Source organism: Panulirus ornatus, chromosome 55 (genome assembly GCF_036320965.1).
Source record: "Panulirus ornatus isolate Po-2019 chromosome 55, ASM3632096v1, whole genome shotgun sequence".
NCBI classification, from domain to species: Eukaryota; Metazoa; Arthropoda; class Malacostraca; order Decapoda; family Palinuridae; genus Panulirus; species Panulirus ornatus.
Genome location: NC_092278.1, coordinates 20,681,021 through 20,707,865, shown reverse-complemented (window position 1 = coordinate 20,707,865; position 26,845 = coordinate 20,681,021). Strand labels below are relative to the sequence as shown.

At 46.0% G+C, this 26,845-nt stretch overlaps 2 protein-coding genes, 1 long non-coding RNA gene and 1 other non-coding gene across 4 annotated transcripts in view; all 4 read right to left on the bottom strand.

Annotated features, from left to right (window-relative positions):
• LOC139765516 (uncharacterized) overlaps nucleotides 1-1,856 on the bottom strand; it is a 78,510-nt gene extending 76,654 nt beyond the window's left edge. Inside the window, exon 1 of the long non-coding RNA XR_011716671.1 lies at nucleotides 1,441-1,856. This is a non-coding gene — a long non-coding RNA (uncharacterized lncRNA). The remainder of the gene's footprint in view (nucleotides 1-1,440) is intronic.
• Nucleotides 1,857-3,105: 1,249 nt separating this feature from the next.
• Nucleotides 3,106-3,187, bottom strand: TRNAS-AGA (transfer RNA serine (anticodon AGA)). Its single transcript has one exon. It is a non-coding gene; the product is annotated as a tRNA-Ser (tRNA).
• Nucleotides 3,188-4,355: 1,168 nt separating this feature from the next.
• LOC139765405 (uncharacterized) lies at nucleotides 4,356-8,022 on the bottom strand. The gene is made up of 3 exons (XM_071692763.1): nucleotides 7,709-8,022; nucleotides 7,261-7,384; nucleotides 4,356-5,762 (listed from the first exon to the last, which is right to left on the bottom strand). Exons 1-3 carry the CDS (start codon nucleotides 7,817-7,819, stop codon nucleotides 5,248-5,250), a joined length of 750 nt encoding a protein of 249 aa, XP_071548864.1. The 5' UTR covers nucleotides 7,820-8,022; the 3' UTR covers nucleotides 4,356-5,247.
• A 6,875-nt stretch (nucleotides 8,023-14,897) lies between these two features.
• LOC139765513 (glutamate receptor 3-like) lies at nucleotides 14,898-25,694 on the bottom strand. Its single transcript, XM_071693002.1, has 11 exons — nucleotides 25,126-25,694; nucleotides 24,093-24,252; nucleotides 22,963-23,148; nucleotides 21,738-21,896; nucleotides 20,997-21,144; nucleotides 19,745-19,868; nucleotides 18,987-19,077; nucleotides 18,485-18,602; nucleotides 17,043-17,193; nucleotides 16,207-16,321; nucleotides 14,898-15,146 (listed from the first exon to the last, which is right to left on the bottom strand). Exons 1-11 carry the CDS (start codon nucleotides 25,281-25,283, stop codon nucleotides 14,946-14,948), a joined length of 1,611 nt encoding a protein of 536 aa, XP_071549103.1. The 5' UTR covers nucleotides 25,284-25,694; the 3' UTR covers nucleotides 14,898-14,945.
• Between the last annotated feature and the right edge of the window lie 1,151 nt (nucleotides 25,695-26,845).

Genomic DNA, 26,845 nt, shown 5'->3' with positions numbered 1-26,845 from the left:
AACCTAGCATACATATGTCTAAAGAAATGTATATCTAAGTATATATATGGGTTACTTACCAGCATAGCCTCTCCACTGATTTTGCTCGAAAATACACAAAACACGCATTATGAGACTCAAAATATCTAAACTACAATAAATTTGTACATGAGATGTAATAATAATAATAATAATGATAGCAATAATAATGATAATAATAATAATAATAATAATAATAATAATAATAATAATAATAATAACAACAACAATAAACCCAACAATGAGAATGTTGAGTTCCCCACATAGTGAGCTAAAATATGTACAACATAAAAATTTAAAAATTTAACCTAGGATAACGTAGCCTAATTTAATCTAACCTAGGATAACGTAGCCTAATATAATTTAATCTAACCTAGGATAACGTAGCCTAATATAATTTAATCTAACCTAGGATAACGTAGCCTAATATAATTTAATCTAACCTAGGATAACGTAGCCTAATATAATTTAATCTAACCTAGGATAACGTAGCCTAATATAATTTAATCTAACCTAGGATAACGTAGCCTAATATAATTTAATCTAACCTAGGATAACGTAGCCTAATATAATTTAATCTAACCTAGGATAACGTACCCTAATATAATTTAATCTAACCTAGGATAACGTAGCCTAATTTAATCTAACCTAGGATAACGTAGCCTAATATAATTTAATCTAACCTAGGATAACGTGGCCTAATATAATTCAATCTAACCTAGGATAACGTAGCCTATTACAATTTAATCTAACCTAGGATAACGAAGCCTACTACAATTTAATCTAACCCAGGATAACGTAGCCTAATATAATTCAATCTAACCTAGGATAACGTAGCCTAATATAATTCAATCTAACCTAGGATAACGTAGCCTATTACAATTTAATCTAACCTAGGATAACGAAGCCTACTACAATTTAATCTAACCTAGGATAACGTAGCCTAATATAATTCAATCTAACCTAGGATAACGTAGCCTAATATAATTCAATCTAACCTAGGATAACGTAGCCTATTACAATTTAATCTAACGTAGGATAACGAAAACCTAATATGATTCAATCTAACCTTGGATAACGTATCCTAATATAATTCAATCTAACCTAGGATAACGTACCCTAAAACTAAGTAACCCGGTATAACGTACCCAGATGTAACCTAACCTATCAGAAATGTACGCGAACCTAAAAATAACGCATTAGAATGTATATATATATATATATATATATATATATATATATATATATATATATATATATATATATATATATATATATATATATAACGTAAGGAAATGTTACCAAACTTAAAGTAACTTGACGTAACATCATGTAGCCTAGCTTAACTTAGGAATACCTCCGGCTAAAGCAACAATGCATTAAACTACACATGATCTCGAGGAAACCAATATAAAAACTCACCTCATTTAGGGAGGCTGAAACTGCAACTGTTTGCCCAACGTTGCCTCGTTAATTATTGATAAATGTAACACATTTAAAGGTGCAGTATTTTCTCGTATGTCTCTCTACCATGCTGGTTTGTGAAAACAACATGATTCTTTTCAGAGGAAAATGGCCTTCGGTCCAGTTGGATCACCATGACAACGTGCGTCATACAATCACCTGGTTCACTAATGTCTCACCGGCCATTAATATATCTCAAAGAATCTATGTTTCTCGAGGGAAATCACCCATTGACACTTAAACTTTACACTCACGGTGGTCGGCAGTATCAAATAACAGGCCTCGGGGAAGTCGACGTATTTCTTATTGTCACGAAAAAAGGCGTGGAATCACTTCAGCAATATTTACCACAGACGCCACCACCAGCCATGTTTACCTCTGGCAGGAGATAAACAAACAGAGTTGCAGACGATCCTCTTCCCGTGTTTCTCAGCCAAACAAGTGAATAAATATCAGTGAAAAAATACATTTCCGTGGCTTTTTATACATATCTACATCCCCCTACTATATACATATACCTATACTTATATGTATGGAGTTAATGTGTTATTTCAACTTTAGGTTTTATGTTGTTTTATCCAATAATTCCGGGGGCGTAAGATTCTATAGAAGTTATACCTTAATCACACGAGCTGTCAGAGAAAATGTTGGAGAATGGTAAACTTAGGTATTTTTACACCAGTAGTTATTTGTTGTCTTTATTACTAAAAACAGTGTTTTTTGTATAATAAAGGGCTCTGGAGATAGATCAATGCATCATCCTAAAAACAGATTTTTAATAGCAAATTCCACCCATGTATTTATGGGTTTTGTTCTAAAACTATACGGCTAAATCTCATGTAAGATTTTCACTTGAATTTATTTTACAGTACATTTTACCTTTCTGTGTATGCAACTATTCGTGAGTACGTATTTGTACTATACGGAGAGGGAATTTTACATCTATAGGGTCCCATCTTTTGATTATTCTTTATCATCATGATTTTTAAGTTTCTGTATGTTCTCCACATTTACCACATCCTCAATCAATTAATCCACCTATACCCACCACTCATACTATATATTTTCTTTTTAGTTTCTTATGTTCTTTCATGTTCTGTCCTCTGGTTGTTCTATCCCAATCGTAATACTGTTCACGCTCTGAGTCATAACTCTAATTAGAAATATAAATTCCACGTCACCCCTCACTCTTCTCTCTTCCAGTGTGGAGAAATTTACGATTTCTAACCTTACAATGTAACTCAGTTTCCTCGATTCTTGGTATTTTTTTTTTTTTTGTTCCTCCTCTGGACCTTCTCTATTGGCTTTCTATGCATTTTTAGATGATTCATTGTTTTTGTTTACTTTTTGTGTTCATTTCTGCACGTAAGTGCGTATGAGTGTAATGTTTAGTGCGTATTAATCATTACCTATTCACTTCATCAATTCCAGCTTCAAGGCTTCGCCGTGATTACAGGATTAATGGCAAATGACTATGGTTTAGGGATTAATGTACGCCAATAACAAGGCAAAAAATATACAGGACGAAGTCACGAAGAAGGTTAAGGGTATATGTTTTTGTGAGTGTATCGTGAGGGAGCCGCATCACTCACCCAGAGGGGGAAAAAAAGTAGTTCCACGTCTCGCAGTGAGTAGGATTCGAACCTACGCGGGAAGATCCCATCTGATTTCTAGTCAGACGCCTTAACCACTCGGCCATCACTGCCTTGTGCATTACCGTTTTACAGATCAACTTTGAATGTTTCTTTTGATAGTCTAGCTTCTTCCACTGACCTGGAACCTTACTTCGAATATACTGTGCTTCGAAAATACTGTGCTTCGAAGCTTCGGTCGATTCTAGTGGCCGGCCATAGTTCACACAAACATGTCCATTATATGTCTTCAACCCCCTTGAGCGGCCTCCCCCTCCCCAACCACCACACCCCGAGAGAAATTCTTTCCCACGACCCTCTTCCCCAAGCGCCTCCCTTCCCCCTAAACCCCTTTAATAACCTTTCCTCTCCAGACCCCTGTATTTTTTCTCTTAATTCTCGACGTGTTCCTCACCCTGTCCTTATCCTTTACGAGGGTCTTCGACACGAAGCGATACACCATATCTGCCACAGGTGATGAGAAACCCATTGTTACTACCCCAATATATACTTTTTTTTTTTCTGCCTCTCCGGCATTCATCCTCGTACATCATTATCTTCCATTATTCTTGGGGGAGGAAAAAAAAAAATGGATAATGACAAAATGAGAACCACTAGGTACTAAAACACTGTAGTAATTGTTATACATTACTGTCATGGTACGGCCATATTCCCATGGTACGAGATAGAATTTGAGAATAAATACATGGATCACTAAATATATATATATATATATATATATATATATATATATATATATATATATATATATATATATATATATATGTATATATATATATATTATCCCTGGGGATAGGGGATTAAGAATACTTCCCACGTATTCCCTGCGTGTCGTAGAAGGCGACTAAAAGGGGAGGGAGCGGGGGGCTGGAAATCCTCCCCTCTCGGTTTTTTTTTTTTTTTTTCAATTTTCCAAAAGAAGGAACAGAGAATTGGGCCAGGTGAGGGTATTCCCTCAAAGGCCCAGTCCTCTGTTCTTAACGCTACCTCGCTAATGCGGGAAATGGCGAATAGTTTGAAAGAAAATATATATATATATATATATATATATATATTCTACGTCCCCAAGTGTGACAGGTGAAGTATGTGTAACTCATGGCTCACTATAAAGTTCGAAAACCATTCATCTCTCTCTCCCTAACTCATCATAGATTGTGTGTGTGTGTGTGTGTTCACAATCAACCAATCATATATGTGATAATCAGACTCATTAAGCTTTTATTGGTTTATTCCGATCAAAACTCACGTCATCAGAGAGTAATTAAGAAAATTGAATATTCAGCGACTATGGACTGGATGAAGCTATTGTCTGTCGACACAATGTGTCGTTTCAATGTCGTTTCCCATCTATTCATGTCTTGTCAACCCCACGGTACGACCCTTGGGTATGATGGCCTTAAGGGTTAGGTTAAAGGTCCCCAGGCCAAATCATAGTTAAGGGTCGTACCTTCGTGCTCAAAGGTCGCATAGCCGGGCTCAAAGGTCGTACCATCCTGCTCACATTCTCCAGTTAGTTTACTTCAAGTAAAACCCTCCAACCTCCACACTACCCAGCAGTCTACCCGAGGTAAACCTGCAACCCTCCCCCTTCTGCCGGAGTTTACCCACAACCGGACACATCTTGGTCCCCTCTCGCTCAGTAGTCTACACCTTGTAACCCCCCCCCCCCCCGTTGTATAACAGTCTACGTAAAGCACAGACCGTGAAACCTTATCGGCCCGTAGCACATTCTACTCGAAGTACACTCGATGGATCTACCCGATATATTCGTCTTCTCGTCCTACCGCACAGTCTACTACTCCACCGTACAGTCTACTACTCCACTATACAGTCTACAACTCCACCGTACAGTCTACTACTCCACCGTACAATCTACTACTCCATCGTACAGTCTATCACTCCATCGTAGTCTACTACTCCACCGTACAGTCTACTACTCCACCGTACAGTCTACTACTCCACCGTACAGTCCACTACCCCACCGTACAGTCTACTAGTCCACCGTACAGTCTACTACCCCACCGTACAGTCCACTACTCCACCGTACAGTCCACTACCCCACCGTACAGTCCACTACTCCACCGTACAGTCTACTACTCCACCGTACAGTCCACTACTCCACGTATACCTGGACGTCGCAGATGCACAGGTGGTAGGTCGATTCCGTCTCCTGGAGGAAGGAGACGACGGAGGCCACCACCGGCGCGGGGAGATGGAGTGTGATGACGGTGCTCGAGGGCACCACCTCCGTGAGCTTCCTCAGCAGGACGTTGGCCGAGAACCCGTCCTCGGGGTCGGAGAAGTTCCCGACGCGGACCTCCACGCCCCTGAAGTAACCCGAGGTGGTCTGGACCTTCACGGCGACGACCCTGCGGTGGTCGCCGAGGGAGATGGCCAGGTAGGTCTTGGTCAAGCCCTGGGAGCAGTAGCAGTTACTTAGGCCGCTGCAGTAGAAGCCGTCGATGGCGTTCGCGCCCTTGTAGTGCTCGCTGTAGTCGACGGAGGCAGCGATGGACGCTGAGGACATGAGGCCGCTGCCCCAGCTCGAATAGCAGACTCCGGCCAGGGGGTTCCCTTCGCCCACCCAGTTCCTCCCGACCCTGGCGCTGTACATATCGCACTGGCCTCCTGCAGGAGAAAGGCATGAGTGGTACTCCTGTAGAAGGTGTCGTGCTTCGCTCTCTCGCTCTCTCACTCGTTCTCTGTCTCTCTTTTCAACGGGGGGGAAACATGAGGAAAGAGAGGTATGGAAAGTGGGGGGGAGTTCGAAAAGAGAGAGAGAATCGAAAAATAGGATTCCTCACCGTTGGATATCCTAGCATCTCTCAGGATAGAAGATATGATATCCTAGCATCTCTCAGGATAGAAGATATGATATCCTAGCATCTCTCAGGAGAGAAGACATGATATCCTAGCATCTCTCAGGATAGATTTGATATCCTAGCATCTCTCAGGATAGAAGATATGATATCCTAGCATCCCCAAAGATAGAAGATATGACATCCTTGCATCTCTCAAGATAGAAGATATGACATCCTAGCATCTCTTAAGATAGAAGATATGACATCCTAGCATCTCTTAAGATAGAAGATATGACATCCTAGCATCTTTCAGGATAGAAGATATGACATCCTAGCATCTCTCAGGAGAGAAGACATGACATCCTAGCATCTTTTAGGATAGAAGATATGACATCCTAGCATCTCTCAGGAGAGAAGATATGACATCCTAGCATCCCTCAAGACAGAAGACATGACATCCTAGCATCTCTCAGAAGACATGACATCCTAGCATCTCTCAGAAGACATGACATCCTAGCATCTCTCAGGATAGAAGATATGACATCCTAGCATCTTTCAGGATAGAAGACATGATATCCTAGCATCTCTCAGAAGATATGATATCCTAGCATCTCTCAGGATAGAAGACACGATATCGTAGGATATCTGAGACCCTGATAACATGAGGAGGGACCTAACCAACAAGACTCTTCTCAGTAGAAGAGTCCACTATGCACTAGAGGAAGATATATTTACAATCTGACACCTAGCCGACCATGTCTACGGCTGACACTCACGATGACCTTGGCTGACACTGGCTCCACATGCTCCTGACTGATCTACCTACACCCACCCCCCACCACATCATGCTGACGTTGCTGACTTCACTCACCAGAGAGGCAGAACATGGAGCCCACCACATCATGCTGACGTTGCTGACTTAACTCACCAGAGGCAGAACATGGAGCCCACCACATCATGCTGACGATGCTGACTGAACTCACCAGAGAGGCAGAACATGGAGCCCACCACATCATGCTGACGTTGCTGACTGAACTCACCAGAGAGGCAGAACATGGAGCCCACCACATCATGCTGACGTTGCTGACTGAACTCACCAGAGAGGCAGAACATGGAGCCCACCACATCATGCTGACGTTGCTGACTTAACTGACCAGAGAGGCAGAACATGGAGCCCACCACATCATGCTGACGTTGCTGACTGAACTCACCAGAGAGGCAGAACATGGAGCCCACCACATCATGCTGACGTTGCTGACTGAACTCACCAGAGAGGCAGAACATGGAGCCCACCACATCATGCTGACGTTGCTGACTGAACTCACCAGAGAGGCAGAACATGGAGCACTGGGACGTCCGCTGACACTGGGTAGCGCACGGCAGCTTGGCTGACAGGGGCCACGTCTCAAGCTTGCAAAGCGTCAGGTCCGGGAACACAGGGTTCGATACCTGCAAAAGGTCGTGTTGAAGGAGAGGAGAAAGGAAGAGATAAGATAAATAGATTGACAGATATTTAGAAATACGTAAGTAGATAGATAGACAGACAGATAAATAAAAAAGAGGAATAATTATATACCTGAATTATCTAATTATTGAATGATCTATATGCAAGATTCAAAGCTTTTTCTGATAAACTTTTGTGATGTAATGATGGAAATAAAAAGGAATTCAAAATATCATCATTTACATCCAAGATGGCGAAAGAGATGTGTGTGTGTGTGTGTGTGTGTGTGTGTGTGTGTGTGTGTGTGTGTGTGTGTGTGTGTGACGCACCTTAAAGAAGAGGTCAGAGGTGACGGTGGGTGTGACGGGCAGAACAAGTGACGCCAACCAGGCCGTCACTCCTGCCCACAGCAGTAGCGTCACGTCCCTAGTCGTCCACATCCCCCGTAGAGGTCGCTCTCAGGACACAGCAGTCTACCCTACTTCATTTTTTGTTGTTCCAGCGGAGGACACGAAACGATGGTTAGATACACGAAAATGAGTGAATTTGTGGATTTATCACTTTCGCAAGACAGATAAATTTTCCAAAAGAAGGAACAGAGAAGGGGGCCATATGAGGATATTCCCTCAAAGGCCCAGTCCTCTGTTCTTAACGCTACCTCGCTAATGCGGGAAATGGCGAATAGTATGAAAAAAAAAAAAAAATATATATATATATATATATATATATATATATATATATATCTTTTTTTTATATACCATTCGCCATTTCCAGCGTTAGTGAGGTAGCGTTAAAAACAGAGGACTGAGCGTTTGAAGGAAATCCTCACTTGGCTCCCTTCTCTCTCAGTCGCCTTCTACGACACGCAGGGAATACGTGGGAGGCATTCTTTCTCGATTCCCAGAGATAATATATATATATATATATATATATATATATATATATATATATATATATATATATATATATATATATATATATATATAAATATATATATATATATATATATATATATATATATATATATATATATATATATATATATATATATATATATATATAAAGAATTTCGAAACCAAATTCATCAGCAGCAAGTAATCAAAGGACCTAATTTGGGGTCTGTGTCATACCATTTACCACCTATTATGCAACGGAATGACCCTGGCCTTCAAACCAGATAATTATCCCAGAGACTTCAGGTAATTATTCTGGCCTTTTATACTTCATGACTCTAGATGAATTGCCAGCTCATGTTTTATCATTACCGTAAGTGTCTTGCTAATGAGTAGCTAATTACCCGTGTGGGTGTGTGTGTGTGTGTGTCCGGCATTCGCCAAAAAATACAATTAATGCTTAATTACATGAATGTTAATTGTCCCATTAGGGAGAAGATACTACCCTTGATCACGCCGGTACGACCCTAGAGGTAAGAAGGTATACGACCCATGGGGTAAAACAGCCTGGCTTTTTATCTTCGAAAAAGGTCATATTCTCACTCTCCCAGGTCACGTTCTCACTCTCTCCCAAGTCATGTTCTCACTCTCCCAGGTCACGTTCTTACTCTTAGCTCGTTTTCACTCTCCCAGGTCACGTTCACACTCTCACAGGTCACGTTCTCACGCTCCCAGCTCATGTTTTCACTCCCAGGTCACGTTATCAATCTCTCAGCTCATGTTTTCAGTCTCCCAAGTAATGTTCTTACTCTCCTAAGTCATGTTCTCACTCTCTCAGCTCATGTTTTCACTCTCCCAGGTCACGTTCTCACTCTCCTAATTCATGTTCTCACTCTCCCAGGTCACGTTCTAACTCTCTCAGCTCATGTTTTCACTCCCAGGTCACGTTCTCAAGCTCCCAGCTCATGTTTTCACTCTCCCGAGTCATGTTCTCACTCTCCTAGGTCACGTTCTCACGCTCTCAGCTCATGTTTTCACTCTCCTGAGTCATGTTCTCACTCCCCCCCAGGTCACGTTCCTCTTCTGAGGCACGTCCCCTCCTTGCGCTTCACGGCCTGCCCATGTCGTGACCTGGTCGAGGGACAATCATATGGACGGAGACCTGGTTCATCTGGCCACTGGGGTTCCGACCGAGTATATGTATATCAAAGCGAGGATTCTCTACATACACGAGGCAGCAACACATTCCAAAACCTCAAAAAAACTATATTTCTTTTTTATCGTCAACGCCCGCCAGGGCCAACACACACCCTTATTATACCATTGGATCAATTCTCACCAGTGTTCAACGCACTTTAGTATTGGCTAACGCACCACCACAACAGACTCACAACACAGATGGTGCGTTGGTAATGCCACTCGACGCATATACGCATTCCTCAAAGGTCCACACACACACACACACACACACACACACACACATATATATATATATATATATATATATATATATATATATATATATATATATATATATACATATATATATATATATATATATATATATATATATATATATATATATATATATATATATATACATATATATATATATATATATATATATATATATATATATATATATATATATATATATATATATATATATATATATATATATCCACCCTCAACAGCACACAATCCAATCAGCGTAGCGTCTACATCACGCAGGGTGTCATCAACCTATCTACGTACTGCCATAACTCAAGAGACTATGGCAGCGTCGACGAAAACTAGTTTTCCTTCCCTCTTAGTTGTTTTCTAGGTAAAAAAAAAAAAAAAAAAAAGAAATAAAGTGCTAAGTGTTGGTTCCCGGTGTGCGAGATTGGACTAGGATGGGGGTTGGGGAAGTGTGGAGAGAGAGAGAGAGAGAGAGAGAGAGAGAGAGAGAGAGAGAGAGAGAGAGAGAGTAATAGGTGCACCTGCTTATTAGGGTCAAGCCGGAAGTCATTATGTAGACAAAAAAAAAAAAAAATGGTACGGACAATCCCAGTCTAAGACAAGTACTCATTTATCGGACTTTCTCGGGTAATTGATGAACAGATGGGTTGGCTGTGGGCCGACTTCACGCCCAGGATTCGAACCCACGCGGGCCCGTGCGTGACTTAAACTTAAGTAACACTAACCACATCAAAGTAATTCTTATCAGTATTACGCCACCAAAGTAATTATTAATCAATATTACGCCACCAAAGTAATTATTAATCAATATTACGCCACCAAAGTAATCATTAATCAATATTACGCCACCAAAGTAATTATTATCAGTATTACGCCACCAAAGTAATTATCAATCAATATCACGCCACCAAAGTAATTATTAATCAGTATTACGCCACCAAAGTAATTATTATCGGTATTATCATATTTCCTTGCTCCACCTTCATAATCAACTTTGAAAAAATAGCTTCATATAGTCATTGACTGACATTAGAAACGAGAAATTTGTGAGGCGAGTTTGAAAAACATGTCCAGTGAAATGTACAGCCCCGTCCCCCATGCTTCTATCCCCCCCTCAACCCCATGAAGTGGGGAGGGCCCGTGCCCCCATCCTCTTATCTTCTATTAACCCCCCATGAAGTGGGGAGGGCCCGTGTGCCCCCATCCTCTTATCTTCTATTCAATCCCCATGAAGTGGGGGAAGGCCCGTGCCCCCATCCTCTTATCTTCTATTAACCCCCCATGAAGTGGGGAGGGCCCGTGTGCCCCCATCCTCTTATCTTCAACCCCCATGAAGTGGGAAAGGCTGTGAGGATCTGAGAAATCATAGAGGTCAGATATGACCAAAATCTTACTGACACGCGAACCAAATCATATCTAACCCAAACCAAACTACCTTGCTTAGCTTAGGACGTTTGTCTAAACTAGCCTATGTTACCTTAACCTAGCCTAGCTAAGTTACCTTACCCTAACCTAGCCTAGCTATGTTACCTTAACCTAACCTAGCCTAGCTATGTTACCTTAACCTAACCTAACCCAAACCAAACTACTTTGCCTAGCTTAGGACGTTTGCCTAAACTAGCCTAGCTATGTTACCTTACCCTAACCTAGGGCAGCTATGTTACCTTAGCCTAGCTACGTTACCTTAACCTAACCTAGCCTAGGAGCTACCATCCTAACCTAGCTACTTCAGGTCATGTTTGGTTTGGACTACATTCACATAATGTTCCGTACCTTATTTAGGTGAATGGATGACTCCAAGAACATGCAAGAACTCGATGAGTCGTTGTGGAACATGGCGAAGTTGACGTCTCCTGAATGGCTACCGCTCTCACACGACTGTTTAAAGCACTAACTACAGACTTTATACTCCGTTCCCGCCATTTATCACAGCGAAACTGATACCATTTTTGCCTCTCACAAATTTCTCGGACACGTAGGACGCCTGGTGGTGAAATACACAGGCATTTCTGTGTCCCGTATCTATGACGCAGCTTGACTGGAAACCCTCTTTTGCAAATGGCAGAAACAACAAATGAAATCCGGTATGCGCAAAACTACTAAAATTCCCGTGTGCATTTCATTTCAGTTTCATTTGCTTCAGCAGAACAATAAAATCTAATAGAAAAACAAAACAAAAAAAAGACTTGTTGGCTAATTCGTCACCATTTTCTTTTCATTGAAACTTCAATATCTTTCTCATCTTTATTTGCTTCACAAGTATGTCCAGTAACTCGATGGGTGTAACAACATTTTGTCAGCGGGAATAGACATTGAATAACGTAAAGCAAATGATTACTACACTTATTTAGTATCATAATTATCATTACAGCCAGCCCTAACATTCGCAAAACTTACAAATCATTCCCAAAAGCAAATACTTTTATCTTTTCTTGACCAACCAGACTTATTGTATATTTCCAAGTATTAACTCCCCAGTCTCTGCACATTTTTCTGGTTGTTATTTCGGAAAATACCCCACCCAGTTCTTCGGGCTGTTCACGGCCGAAGAACATAAGAACTTTACATCTCAGTCTTGGTGTGTTTGCGGTGTAGAACAGTGTGAAGATACATTTCTGTTATCTACGTATTCTTGATTATCTGTTAACTGACGTCTACAGTAAACAGATATTTGTAAATAGACTCCTGAGGCGATGAGGGAAATGGCGAAGTGTTTGGTGCCTTTCCGAAGAGCAATATATCGTGTTCAACCCTTGAGCACGACCCTAGGACCCCTTTGACCTGACCCTTGACCAGGTCAAAGGCTCAGCTTGAAGACATCATACCAGAAGGCTCGACCTGTCGTGCTCTGGGAAGTGAGTTGAATGAGGGCCTTCCTTACCTGGTCGCGTGTGAAGTGGTGGATGTATAGTGTTGATCTGTTCCCCCGTTTTTGACACACGCACACGAACTCGTGCCCAAACCCACCCCCGTGCGGCGCATGCGTGTGTCATGACACAACCAACATCACTATAACTCTCTGGGCCCACACCAGTTATAGTGTTATCACTCTAACTCTTCATATGTCATAGTTATCATCATTCAACACCATATCTCCTCTGTTTAATGTGATGTATTCATGTGAACACAACCCAGTGTCATAATCAGTTGAAATGTATGACTTAAACATGTGTAACAGACGACGCCATTAAAAAAATAGACAATTTGGCGAGTTACCCTAATTTCAACCTTGCCATAGCCTAACCTAACTTATATACAACCAACCTAACCTATCATCTGAACCTACAACCCAACTTACAACTTCACAACCTAACCTAAGCAACACACAGACAACCTTGTGACACTAAACTTTATTATTACATAGTAACAACATATCTATATCATAACCAACCTAACCTAACCTATCATCTGAACCTACAACCCAACTTACAACTCCACAACCTAACCTAACCAACACACAGACAACATTGTGACACTAAAGACTTTATTACTACACAGAGTAACAACATATTTATATCATAACCAACCATGTCTGTCTCACTGTACACTACCCACCTTACCATAACATATGCTCCGGCAAAATAGCCCAGGTAGGCTCCATTTTCTGACATCAACAGCTCATGACAGTATATCACCCTACAAATTATATATGACATCCCTTTGATGTCATATTCTCTGTCATACATTCTCATTAGGAAGCTACAAGAGGCGGTTGCACCTCTGTATGTGCTACGCTGTCATCTTGCGCCAGTAAATTCTGTATTCCGGGAGGAGTGTGTGCTAGGCTGTCATGTTGCACATTTTTGTGTTCTGTGGCTAAAGAGCTAAGGTTTGGGATTGGCCTTTGGCTAGGTATTTAGGGAGTTTATTATTACTGATGTACACTGGAGGTTGAGCTTACTACCGGGTTATTTGTGGCTGTAAATGTGTCGGGTCTTGGCCGAATTCGCCACCATTTGCTGACTGCTCGCGACGATTGCAGCTGAATCGACGACCATTGAACATGACGGTACGACCATTGAACATGACGGTACGACCTTTGAACACGAACGGTACGACCTTTGAACACGACGGTATGACCATTGAAAATGACGGTACGACCATTGAACAAGACGGTACGACCTTTGAACACGACGTTACGACCTTTGAACACGACGGTAAGCCTTTGACCATGACGGTACGACCTTTGAACATGGTAAGACCATTGAACATGACGGTACGACCTTTGAACACGAAGGTACGACCATTGAACACGACGGTACGACCATTGAACACGACGGTACGACCCTTGAACACACGGGTATATGGGTGTCACTTGCAGGCGCCTTGTATTACTACGTAAGCCTTTTTTTTTTTTTACCATAGACATGAGTGATATATATATATCGAGTGTGACATACGGAGTGATATATATATACATAGTGGAGTGAGGTCGCTCCTCACACATCATACACATTACCAAAATAATGTCACTGTCCAAGAGAACAGATAATTCAACTGCCTAGTGTGTGGCATTAATCATGTATTCATAATTACTTCATCGTACCATACAAGAAGGGATTTCTACATCTCGGTCAAGTAAAAACACAAGTGGTCATTATCCATTACCTATGCAAATAGCGGTCTTGGGCTCGGCTCATCAGTGGACACTCAGTGGTGCGTGTATGTGTGAAGTCCAGCCTCGTCAATGAACTTCCTTGAAAGAAGTCCAAACCCTTGTCCCTGCTACTGAGTGTAGCGCACCAGTGGAGTTTAACGAGCCTTTAGATGGAGGTCCTAAGATTATATATATATATATATATATATATATTTTTTTTCTTTTCTTTTAAACTATTCGCCATTTCCCGCGTTAGCGAGGTAGCATTAAGAACAGAGGACTGGGCCTTTGAGGGAATACCCTCACCTGGCCCAATTCTCTGTTCCTTCTTTTGGAAAAAAAAAAACAAAAAAAAAAAACGGTGCGTTCCAGCGGGAGGCGCAGACGGTGCGTTCCAGCGGGAGTGTTACAAGATCCATTTCAACAGGAGTGTCAGACGGTGCGTTCTAGCAGGAGTGTCAGACAGTGCGTTCCAGCGGGAGTGTCAGATAGTGCGTTCCAGCAGGAGTGTCAGACAGTGCGTTCCAGCAGGAGTGTCAGACGGTGCGTTCCAGCAGAAGTGTCAGACCGTGGATGCCGAGAGGAGTGTCAGACGGTGTACTTCTGACACCGGTGTCAAAAGGCACGTTTCGGTGAAGGACGCTTCGCCAGGTGCCTGACGACGGGTGTCAGATGGTGCCTGACAACAGTGGGTGTCAGACTGCGTCTGCCGGTGTCAGCAACAGCCTTCCGACACAAGGATCCGATCGTCTCAACCACCAGGATGAACGAGGCTGTTAACAATCCAACTGCCAAGACGTAGAAGGCCCCTTGGGTCTGTTGACAAACAAGCAATTAACACATGACGTCGTGGTAATGAACCACTCTTATGACCTACAATTACTATACATACACATAGCCTCCAACAGCAGTTAATGACCATTATACCCTGAATGGTGAGGTTAAACTGGACTTAACAAATACTTTTTTTCTTTTAAACTATTCGCCATTTCCCGCATTAGCGAGGTAGCGCTAAGAACAGAGGACTGGGCCTTTTTTGGAATATCCTCAACTGGCCCCCTCTGTTCCTTCTTTTGGAAAATTAAAAAAAAAAAAAAAAAAAAAAAAATTAACAAATACTATATGATAATAAAATCACTAGATAAGGTAATGTCAAACATTCAATTCACTCTTAAATATTAACAACTCAAACTAGCCGTCTAACAGCCACTTCTAGGCAGTTGAATACTAACAGCCACTAATAGGCAGTTGAATAAGACTCACCACTTAAAGTGTCCTCAACCCATCTAACCATCCGTCTATCAAGATCACCTCAGTGGACCACTACGACAACCCACTTGACATGTCGACCACCTAATGGCACCATAATGGGTCGTTAGCCACGGGGTCACAGGGTGGGGTCGTTAATAACGGACCATGAGCGTTAAAAAACGCGAGAATGTAACGATGGACATCAAACCAAACTATCTAACAATGCCTCTAACCAAGACTCTAACACTCGATCACTTAACACAACACCCCAGACTGGGGCGTCCACAGACCATCAACACCTAAAACAGACCATAGACAGGAACCACCTGCCGAGGAAGGACGGACAGAACCATCGAGTGGATACCCATGTGTCTTAACAGGACCATCTGATGAAGCAGGAAGACCCGACCGTGGGAGGTGGTGGTGGCGCAACCCACGCAGGACCTACCTGCTGTAGGGTCATGGCCTGAGGGCGACCCACGGAGGACCTTACCTGCTGTAGGGTCATGGCCTGAGGGCGACCCACGGAGGACCTACCTGCTGTAGGGTCATAGCCTGAGGGCGACCCATGGAGGACCTGCCTGCTGTAGGGTCATGGCCTGAGGGCGACCCACGCAGGACCTACCTGCTGTAGGGTCATGGCCTGAGGGTGGTCTGACCGAAGGTTGGCCTCGCAGGGGATCGAGTAATACGGCTTCTTCATCTTCTCTACGATGCCGTAGTAGGTGAACCACTTGATGCTGGGGGAGAGAGAGAGAGATAGAGAGGGGGTGGTGTTGGTGAGGGAGGAGAAGCCCTTGGGAAAGGCAGGGGAGGTTAGTTTCAGAGGTCTTGATAACAGGAGGAGGGGAGTTAATAACAGAATAGGGGAGCGCTGTTATAACGGTGAACGGGGTGGTTAGTTAGTGAAGACGTTGTGAGGTGTGGAGGCGAAAAGGTGAGGGTGAGTATATATAAAGTGTTGGAGGATGGAGTGTCCAGTGATGGAGATCTCTGGCGAGGGAGTTGTCTACGGTGAGGGCGTTGAGTGGTTATGACCAAGGTAATGTTGGAGGGAAGGTGGTAGGGTGTAGCAATGGGCGAGGAGAGAGAGAGAGAGAGAGAGAGAGAGAGAGAGAGAGAGAGAGAGAGAGAGAGAGAGAGAGAGAGAGAGAGAGAGAGAGAGAGAGAGAGAGAGAATGATGTGTGTGTGAGGGAGGGAAGATAAGGGTGATGATGATGATAATGTCAAATGATCGCGCATCCTCGAGCCAGTAGGGTGAGAATCCTTTATATATATATATATATATATATATATATATATATATATATATATATATATATATTTGTAAACAAAAACTCGAACCTGTGTCCTTGCCTTCTACGAGTAGAATAATCAAGTTCCCCCTTCCATCCCCACCTTGACTCCGACCCACAACCCCCCTGAAAGAGGAGGAGGGGAGGACACACACACACACGTACATCTCATTGAACTGGGTGTTGATAAAGCTGTTGCGGCCGTACACTATAGTGTCAAGGTCCACCTTGACTGGTTTGCGCGCGAGGTGGAAGCGACAGCGGGTCCCACGCCGCTCAAACCTCTTGGCACGTCCCACTGCCCCGCTGTGCGTGTCTGTGGGGGCAACACGGGGTGTTGAGAGATTGCTCTGGGATACCGTGGGATGTCAGGGAGAGGTTCGGGATACCGTGGGATGTCAGGGAGAGGTTTGGGATACCGTGGGATGTCAGGGAGAGGTTCGGGATACCGTGGGATGTTAGAGAGAGGTTTGAGATAGAGAAAGGTTGTCAGGGGATAGGTTTGGGATACCGTGGGATGTTAGGGATAAGTTTGGGGATATAGGAGGGTGCCAGGGATAGGTCTGGATACAGTGGGATGTTATGGGTAGGTTTAAGATACGATGGGATGACAGGGATTGGTTTGGGATATAAAGTGGGGACGTTAGGGATAGGTCTAACCACATATCTGGGAGGCCCAGGGTGCGGGATGGTGCTTGGGATGACGTACCACTTGTACCGGGGGAGAACCAACGGTACAGCACGGTACACGAGCGAAGGGGAGGGAGAGGTACCTCTAGGGTACAGTGGGGGGACGACCCCCCGAGTGGCCACGTCTGGGATATGTGGAGAGAGAGAGAGAGAGAGAGAGAGAGAGAGAGAGAGAGAGAGAGAGAGAGAGAGAGAGAGAGAGAGAGAGAGAGAGAGAATGTTAAGAGATAAAACAGATACATCAATAAATAAATGAGCATGTTATTCATAAACAATAATAATAATAATGATAATAATAATAATAATAATAATAATGATAATAATAATAATGATAATAATGATAATTTATTGACAGTAGATTGGGTTCACGGCTGTCTGTCCTATGGTTATCTGTCTATATCTCCGTCCATTTGCGTGCCTGTCAAGCCATCTCTCTCTCTCCATCCGTCTCAAGTACCTGTCTATCTAATCCCTCTTTCTCGCCGTCCGCCCAAGCACCTGTCTATCTAGCTTTCCGTCCGTCCAAGTACCTGTCTATCTGTCTCTCCGTCCGTCCAAGTACCCATCTATCTAGCTGTACGTCCGTCCAAGTATCCGTCTACCTGTCTCTCCGTCCGTCCAAGTACCCGTCTATCTGTCTCTCCGTCCGTCCAAGTACCCATCTATCTAGCTCTACGTCCGTCCAAGTACCCGTCTGTCTGTCTCTCCGTCCGTCCAAGTACCCGTCTATCTAGCTCTCCGTCCGTCCAAGTACCCGTCTATCTAGCTCTACGTCCGTCCAAGTACCCGTCTATCTAGCTCTACGTCTGTCCAAGTACCCGTCTATCTAGCTCTACGTCCGCCTAAGTACCTGTCTATCTAACTCTCCGTCCGTCCAAGTACCCGTCTATCTGTCTCTCCGTCCGTCTGCGACTCACCGACCAGGGCGTGAGTGCCGGCCGCCACCTTCCTGAAGAAGGCCCAGGAGCCGATGTCCTCGCCGCTCAGCGCCTTCATCCGGGACGTCACCTCCCCCAGCAGTCCTTCCTTCTGTTTCTGGGGGAGGAGGGAGAGACATGGGTCAGGGGGCGGGAGGGCCAGCTAGCTGGGGTGTGGGACCCCTGCAAAGATGTTCTCTCTCTCTCTCTCTCTCTCTCTCTCTCTCTCTCTCTCTCTCTCTCTCTCTGTGTGTCGTATATACACGGCTTATTCTTGTCTCATCAACCCACATTCAACAGCTCAAAACCAGGTCATCCCTTCGTCTTCCCCTTCTACAGGCAGACGATCCAACACCCATTCTCTCTTCGTCAGCTCTTAGAGAATCACTTAATTCGTTGCGTAAGAAACCCGCTTCCTATTTTCTCCTCCCGAGGTTCGAACGCTGATGGCAGGGAGAGATGGGTGTCACCACCTCACCATTGTGACCTGGGATGACCTCACCTTCAGGAAGTTGTAGACGGTGGCCTTACTCCTGACGACGGGCACCACGTCCCTGTCCACGAGGTCCTGCAGCGAGTTCACGGGTTCGGACCTGCGCGGATCAGAACCCTCGTGTGAGACCATGTGTGTCAGCACCTGTCGTCGAACCCACGTTCGAGACGACGGTTCGAATCCTTGAGCAAGAGAGGTTCGTATCCCTGAACACGAGGGGTTCGAACCCTTGAAGACGACGGTGCCACTCTTTAGAGTATAGACGACCCGATCCGTCGCAAAGGTCTGGTTAAAGACCCAAAATCACCATTCCCAAAGGGTCGTAGCGGTGTGTTCAAAGGGTCGTACTGTCGTGTTCAAGGGTCGTGCTCAAGAGTCGTAGCGTCGTGTTCAAGAGTCATAGCATCGTGTTCAAGGATCGTAGCGTCGTGTTCAAGAGTCGTAGCGTCGTGTTCAAGGGTCGTACCGTCGTGTTCAAGGGTCGTACCGTCGTGTTCAAGGGTCTTACCGTCGTGTTCAAGGGTCGTGCCGTTGTGTTCAAGGGTCGTACCGTCGTGTTCAAGGGTCGTACCGTCGTGTTCAAGGGTCGCTTGCTCTCTTATATCAATGTTATTATATTCATAACCTTCTATTTTTCATCCAAATTTCGTTTTATATCATCTATGCTCCTGTCTGCTTCTTTACATTACGCTGCTAATTAAGCTCCTTAATTACCGGCTCTCTTAATTACCTAATCTACTCCCCCACGCCCCCAGACCACGACCCACCTGAAGGGTATAGCGAGGAAGGCGGTGATGGAGCCGCAGTAGAGAGAACCGACCACCAGCGACACCACCATCATGAGGCAAGCCAGGAGCCTGCCAGCCATACCCGTCGGCCATTTGGTGCTACCTGCAGGAGGCGGAGGAAGGGAAGGGCAGGTTAGGGGTGCAGATCCTGGCATACTGGGGGAGCAACCTGCAGGAGGAGGAGGAGGAGGAGGGGCAGGTTAGGGGTGCAGATCCTGGCATAGTGGAGGAGCAACCTGCAGGAGGAGGAGGAGGGGAGGAGAGGAGCAGGTTAGGGGTGCAGATCCTGGCATACTGGGGGAGCAACCTGCAGGAGGAGGAGGAGGAGGAGGAGGAGGAGCAGGTTAGGGGTGCAGATCCTGGCATAGTGGAGGAGCAACCTGCAGGAGGAGGAGGAGGGGGAGGAGGAGGAGCAGGTTAGGGGTGCAGATCCTGGCATACTGGGGGAGCAACCTGCAGGAGGAGGAGGAGGAGGAGGAGGAGGAGGAGGAGCAGGTTAGGGGTGCAGATCCTGGCATACTGGGGGAGCAACCTCCAGGAGGAGGAGAGAGAGGAGTGGCAGGTTAGGGGTGCAGATCCTGGCATACTGGGGGAGCAGGGTCGAGGGGGTGACAATGCTACGTGCCATTGGGGAGATGAGCGTGTGATACACACTATGGGGGAGACGGAACGGGAGGGGAGACAATGGAATGTGCCGTTGGGGAGATGAGTGTGTGATACATACTATGGGGGAGACGTGTGTGTGTGTGTGTGTGTGTGTGTGTGTGTGTGTGTGTGTGTGTGTGTGTGTGTGTAGGGTAATGGCCGACTTTATCTTGGGGAGAACGACTATGCTGAGCCTTGGTAGACGAGTATGCTGAGCCTTAGATATGGTAGATGAGTATGCTGAGCCTTGGTAGACGAGTATACTGAGCCTTGGTAGGCGAGTATACTGAGCCTTAGATATGGCAGATGAGTATGCTGAGCCTTGGTAGACGAGTATACTGAGCCTTGGTAGACGAGTATACTGAGCCTTAGATATGGTAGACGAGTATGCTGAGCCTTAGATATGGTAGACAATTATATGCTGAGCCTTAGATATGGTAGACAATTATATGCTGAGCCTTAAATATGGTAGACAATTATATGCTGAGCCTTAAATATGGTAGACAATTATATGCTGAGCCTTAATCTTGGTAGACCATTACATATACTGCGCCTTACCCTGGTAGATGACAATGCTAACACTCACTCTGGTAGACGAGTATGCTGAGGCTGCTGATAAGGTGTTGGGAGATGTTTCTTCGGTAGGGCCGACCGTCCATCTCTGCTTCCAGTACAGCCAGTCGGGCCATTACTAGGCCAACCAACATTGCCCCACCCAGCACACAACCCCACATCTGGTGAGAGATAGACAGATAGATAGATAGATAGATAGATAGATAGATAGAGAGAGAGAGAGAGAGAGAGAGAGAGAGAGAGAGAGAGAGAGAGAGAGAGAGAGAGAGAGAGAGAGAGAGAGAGAGAGAGAGACCGTATATCATATAATGCTATTCCCAGAATTCCACAATAACCAAAAGGTTATCTCTTACTGTAATGATATGACCCTTAATGTACTTTGCATTCTTATCAGTGTTACATAGAGAAATACAGTACTTGTATGTACTGTAAAAAAAATACAGTACCTGTATGTACTGTATAACCCACCACTAGCGAGCACGACGGTACGTAACCCACCACTAGTGAGCACGACGGTACGTAACCCACCCACCACTAGCGAGCACGACGGGACGTAACCCACCACTAGCGAACACGACGGTACGTAACCCACCACTAGCGAGCACGACGGTACGTAACCCACCACTAGTGAGCACGACGGTACGTAACCCACCCACCACTAGCAAGCACGACGGGACGTAACCCACCACTAGCGAGCACGCCGGTACGTAACCCACCACTAGCGAGCACGCCGGTACGTAACCCATGGCCGTACCTGTGGGGAGTATATCTGAAGGAGGAGAAACGGCCTGACGAGCACTGCTGGGGCCTGAGCCAGGATGACCACCACGTCCTGCCCCAGCGGACGAGAGAAATCCACCACCTCCAGCCTCTCCACGCTGGGCGTGAAGTCCAGGGGCGCCACGTCCGCCTCCTGCAGGAGTACAGGACCTCCCTGGGGGGGTAATACTTCAGGCCTAGCCTTATCCTAGCCTTTTAACCTAGCCATGCCTAGCCTTAACCTAGCCATGCCTAGCATCAATCTAGCCATGCCTAGCATTAACCTAGCCGTGCCTAGCATTAACCTAGCCATGCCTAGCATTAACCTAGCCATGCCTAGCCTTAACCTAGCCATGCCTAGGCTTAACCTAGCCATGCCTAGCCTTAACCTAGCCGTGCCCAGCCTTAACCTAGCCATGCCTAGCCTTAACCTAGCCGTGCCTAGCCTTCACCTAGCCATGCCTAGCCTTAACCTAGCCATGCCTAGCCTTATCCTAGCCATGCCTAGCCTTAACCTAGCCATGCCTAGCCTTAGCCTAGCCATGCCTAGCCTTAACCTAGCCTTGCTGAGCATAACTTAAGCGTGGCGTAGTTGAGAGTTACTTTATCTAAGCCTAGGATGACCTGGCCTAGCTGAGCTCAGCAAGCTTCTCCTAGCCTAGTTAGCCTACAGTAGTGGCCTGCGTAATCCAATGACCTGACATGACCTGACTTCTGACCTGCAGTAGTGACCTGTGTTATCTAATGACCCGACATGACCTGTGGTCTGACCTGCAGTAGTGACCTGTTTAATCTAACGACCTGACATGACCTGTGGTCTGACCTGCAGTGGTGACCTGTGTAATCTAATGACCCGACATGACCTGTGGTCTGACCTGCAGTAGTGACCTGTTTAATCTAACGACCTGACATGACCTGTGGTCTGACCTGCAGTAGTGACCTGTTTAATCTAACGACCCGAAATGACCTGTCTTCTGACCTGCAGTGGTGACCTGTGTAACCTAGCGACCTGACATGACCTGTGGTCTCCAACCTCTCTCAGGTCTCACCCCCCCCCTTCCCCACCTCCCCCGAACCCCCCGTCAAACCCCTCACCCGACACCACCCCCACCTCCCTCCCTCCTTCAACCCCTAACCCAACTTCACCCACGCCACCCCGAACTTCACCCACGCCACCCTGAACTTCACCCACGCCACCCCGAACCTCACGTAGGACTTACCCCGCTGGCTATGACGCCCACCATGCCGTTCCAGGAGCCACTGCGGGTGAGGGAGCCGAAGCCCTCGGTCGGGATGAGGGAGGAGGTGAAGTTGAGCCGTCGCCCCATCTCCTCCATCAGCTCGGCCAGGTAACCCTGGGCAGAACCCAGGCCCGCGCCCGGACGCATCGTGAACACTGTGGGCTTCTGAGATCACGTGTTAGATAGATAGATAGATAGATAGATGAGAGAGAGAGAGAGAGAGAGAGAGAGAGAGAGAGAGAGAGAGAGAGAGAGAGAGAGAGAGAGAGAGAGAGAGAGAGAGAGAGATTAACGAGTACCTTAAAGACGAGAGGTTAAGAGAGGGGGGGGGACGGACATGAACGCGTAGCGCCCACAGCATTAAAGTGGAGAGAAAGGGGGCAGGAGAAGGGGGGGGGGCGCCAGATGGGGCAAGGGAAGGGGGGGCGCCAGATGGGGCAAGGGAAGGGGGGTTCCAGATGGGGCAAGGGAAGAGGGGGGGCTCCAGATGGGGCAGGGGAAGGGGGGTGGGGTCTGCACATCATGACTTTGATGATAAGACACAATGGCGTACATCAGGGGAGTCACCATGTTAATTAATCAACTCTGTGTCCCCCTGATGAAAGAGCTATTATCCCTTAACACACGTCTGGCATCACACAGCCCTAATTTCCTCCTATATATATATATATATATATATATATATATATATATATATATATATATATCTTTAAGTAGCTCACTTTAAACACCTCTTACGTTGAACATCCTTGGTATATACCTGAAGTTCAACATCCTTGGTATATACCTGAAGTTCAACATCCTTGGTATATACCTGAAGTTCAACATCCTTGGTATATACCTGAAGTTCAACATCCTTGGTATATACCTGAAGTTCAACATCCTTGGTATATACCTGAAGTTCAACATCCTTGGTATATACCTGAAGTTCAACATCCTTGGTATATACCTGAAGTTCAACATCCTTGGTATATACCTGAAGTTCAACATCATTGGTATATACCTGAAGTTCAACATCCTTGGTATATACCTGAAGTTCAACATCCTTGGTATATACCTGAAGTTCAACATCCTTGGTATATACCTCAAGTCTACCTACGTCAACTCACATTGTGGCACGTAAACCTGACGAGCCTGCGATGTAGGTTCCAGGGTGGCGTCGGCCAGAGGGAGGCGTAGACCTGGAGCCGCCCATCCACCCACGACGCCGCCCTCCGGAGGCGCCACCGCCCGTCAACGAGGATGTGCATGCCACCCACCATCACCATCCTGCAGGAGGGGAACCAGATCTCAGGCACGTCAGAAGTTATGGTTGTAGTTGTGGGGGTTGTGCTTGTAGTTGTGGGGGTTATGGTTGTAGTTGTGGGGGTTATGGTTGTAGTTGTGGGGGTTATGGTTGTAGTTGTGGGGGTTATGGTTGTAGTTGTGGGGGTTGTGCTTGTAGTTGTGGGGGTTATGGTTGTAGTTGTGGGGGTTATGGTTGTAGTTGTGGGGGTTGTGGTTGTAGTTGTGGGGGTTGTGCTTGTAGTTGTGGGGGTTATGGTTGTAGTTGTGGGGGTTATGGTTGTAGTTGTGGGGGTTATGGTTGTAGTTGTGGGGGTTGTGGTTGTAGTTGTGGGGGTTGTGCTTGTAGTTGTGGGGGTTGTGCTTGTAGTTGTGGGGGTTATGGTTGTAGTTGTGGGGGTTATGGTTGTAGTTGTGGGGGTTATGGTTGTAGTTGTGGGGGTTGTGCTTGTAGTTGTGGGGGTTGTGCTTGTAGTTGTGGGGGTTATGGTTGTAGTTGTGGGGGTTGTGCTTGTAGTTGTGGTAGTTATGGTCGTAGTTGGGGTAGTTATGGACGTAGTTGTGGGGGTTATGGTTGTAGGGGTTATGGTTGTAGTTGTGGTAGTTATGGTTGTAGTTGTGGGGGTTATGGTTGTGGTTGTTATGGTTGTAGTTGTGGGGTTATGGTTGTAGTTGAAGTAGTTATGGTCGTAGTCGTGGTAGTTATGGTTGTAGTTGTGGTAGTTATGGTTGTAGTTGTAGTAGTTATGGTTGTAGTTGTGGTAGTAGTTGTGGTAGGTGTGGCGGAAGTGTGAAACCATGTCTGGATCTTGAGCACAACTTTTTCCAGCCAATGACGAAAGCAGTATCGTCACTCACGACCCCAGCATGAATGGCTGGTCCTCGGCGCTCCCGGCTGGCGAAGCCCTCGAACGCACTCCTTCGTGTGGGACGGCGGGGGACAGCGACCCCCGGCGGACCTGGGTGAGCAGAAGGCCTCTCATCCCCTCCTGCAGGACGCGCGACAGGTCGTCCATGGCGAGGGTGAAGGCTGACTGGGACGGCGCTGGTGGCGTGGTAGAGAGACCTGGCCTCCTCCCTGAGCTGGCGGGGTGTCCATCGGTAGCTCTCCCTTCCTGAGGGTCTTCGGTGTCTCCTGAAGCAGAGGGGACGGCGTCCTCAGCAGCGTGTGGTCCGGAGGTGGTGGAGTCTAATGATGGTCTTCTGGTGGTGGTGGTGACGACGCGCTTGTCGGCGGAGGATCCGGGCGGTGTCGAGGCCCTAGCGTCGGGGGAGGAGGTGGTGCTGGTGTTGTCGACGGAGGAGGGAGGTCGTGAGGAGGTCTCCACCAGATAGCCTGTGCTGACCCAGAACCAGTGCGTCTTCTGCAGGAGGTGAGGACACGTGTTAAGAGTGAGTTCGTCTGTCGCGTAGGCTCGAAGTCCTGGCCAAGCTTGAGGCTTCAAGCTTCAAGCTGAAGTTCTAAGCGTCACCCAAGCTTAGTCCTGACCCTTCTTATCCTATCTGTTTCCCAAGCTTAGCCCTGACCCTTCACTCTACATGCTTACCAGGCTTAGCCCCTAAAACCTTACACCCTGCCCCAAGCTTAGACCTAAAACCTTACACCCTGCCCCAAGCTTAGACCTAAAACCTTACACCCTGCCCCAAGCTTAGACCTAAAACCTTACACTCTGCCCCAAGCTTAGACCTAAAACCTTACACTCTGCCCCAAGCTTAGACCTAAAACCTTACACTCTGCCCCAAGCTTAGCCCTAAAACCTTACATTCTGCCCCAAGCTTAGCCTTAAACCTTACACCCTGCCCCAAGCTTAGACCTAAAACCTTACACCCTGCCCCAAGCTTAGACCTAAAACCTTACACTCTGCCCCAAGCTTAGACCTAAAACCTTACACTCTGCCCCAAGCTTAGACCTAAAACCTTACACTCTGCCCCAAGCTTAGACCTAAAACCTTACACCCTGCCCCAAGCTTAGACCTAAAACCTTACACTCTGCCCCAAGCTTAGACCTAAAACCTTACACTCTGCCCCAAGCTTAGACCTAAAACCTTACACTCTGCCCCAAGCTTAGACCTAAAACCTTACACCCTGCCCCAAGCTTAGACCTAAAACCTTACACTCTGCCCCAAGCTTAGACCTAAAACCTTACACTCTGCCCCAAGCTTAGACCTAAAACCTTACACTCTGCCCCAAGCTTAGACCTAAAACCTTACACTCTGCCCCAAGCTTAGACCTAAAACCTTACACTCTGCCCCAAGCTTAGACCTAAAACCTTACACTCTGCCCCAAGCTTAGACCTAAAACCTTACACCCTGCCCCAAGCTTAGACCTAAAACCTTACACTCTGCCCCAAGCTTAGACCTAAAACCTTACACTCTGCCCCAAGCTTAGACCTAAAACCTTACACCCTGCCCCAAGCTTAGACCTAAAACCTTACACCCTGCCCCAAGCTTAGACCTAAAACCTTACACTCTGCCCCAAGCTTAGACCTAAAACCTTACACCCTGCCCCAAGCTTAGACCTAAAACCTTACACCCTGCCCCAAGCTTAGACCTAAAACCTTACACTCTGCCCCAAGCTT

What these genes read in the sequence shown, in the direction of transcription:
- LOC139765513 (XM_071693002.1), bottom strand. Translation starts at nt 25,283, where the DNA reads ATGGACGACCTGTCGCGCGTCCTGCAGGAGGGGATGAGAGGCCTTCTG. An exon ending in TCAGGTTTACGTGCCACAAT is followed by an intron (nt 23,149 to 24,092) that starts GTGAGTTGACGT and finishes ACGTGATCTCAG; the next exon opens with AAGCCCACAGTGTTCACGAT. An exon ending in CGGCACTCACGCCCTGGTCG is followed by an intron (nt 17,194 to 18,484) that starts GTGAGTCGCAGA and finishes TTGCCCCCACAG; the next exon opens with ACACGCACAGCGGGGCAGTG.
- LOC139765405 (XM_071692763.1), bottom strand. Translation starts at nt 7,819, where the DNA reads ATGTGGACGACTAGGGACGTGACGCTACTGCTGTGGGCAGGAGTGACG. An exon ending in CCTCTGACCTCTTCTTTAAG is followed by an intron (nt 7,385 to 7,708) that starts GTGCGTCACACA and finishes GACCTTTTGCAG; the next exon opens with GTATCGAACCCTGTGTTCCC. An exon ending in CTCCATGTTCTGCCTCTCTG is followed by an intron (nt 5,763 to 7,260) that starts GTGAGTTCAGTC and finishes TTTCTCCTGCAG; the next exon opens with GAGGCCAGTGCGATATGTAC.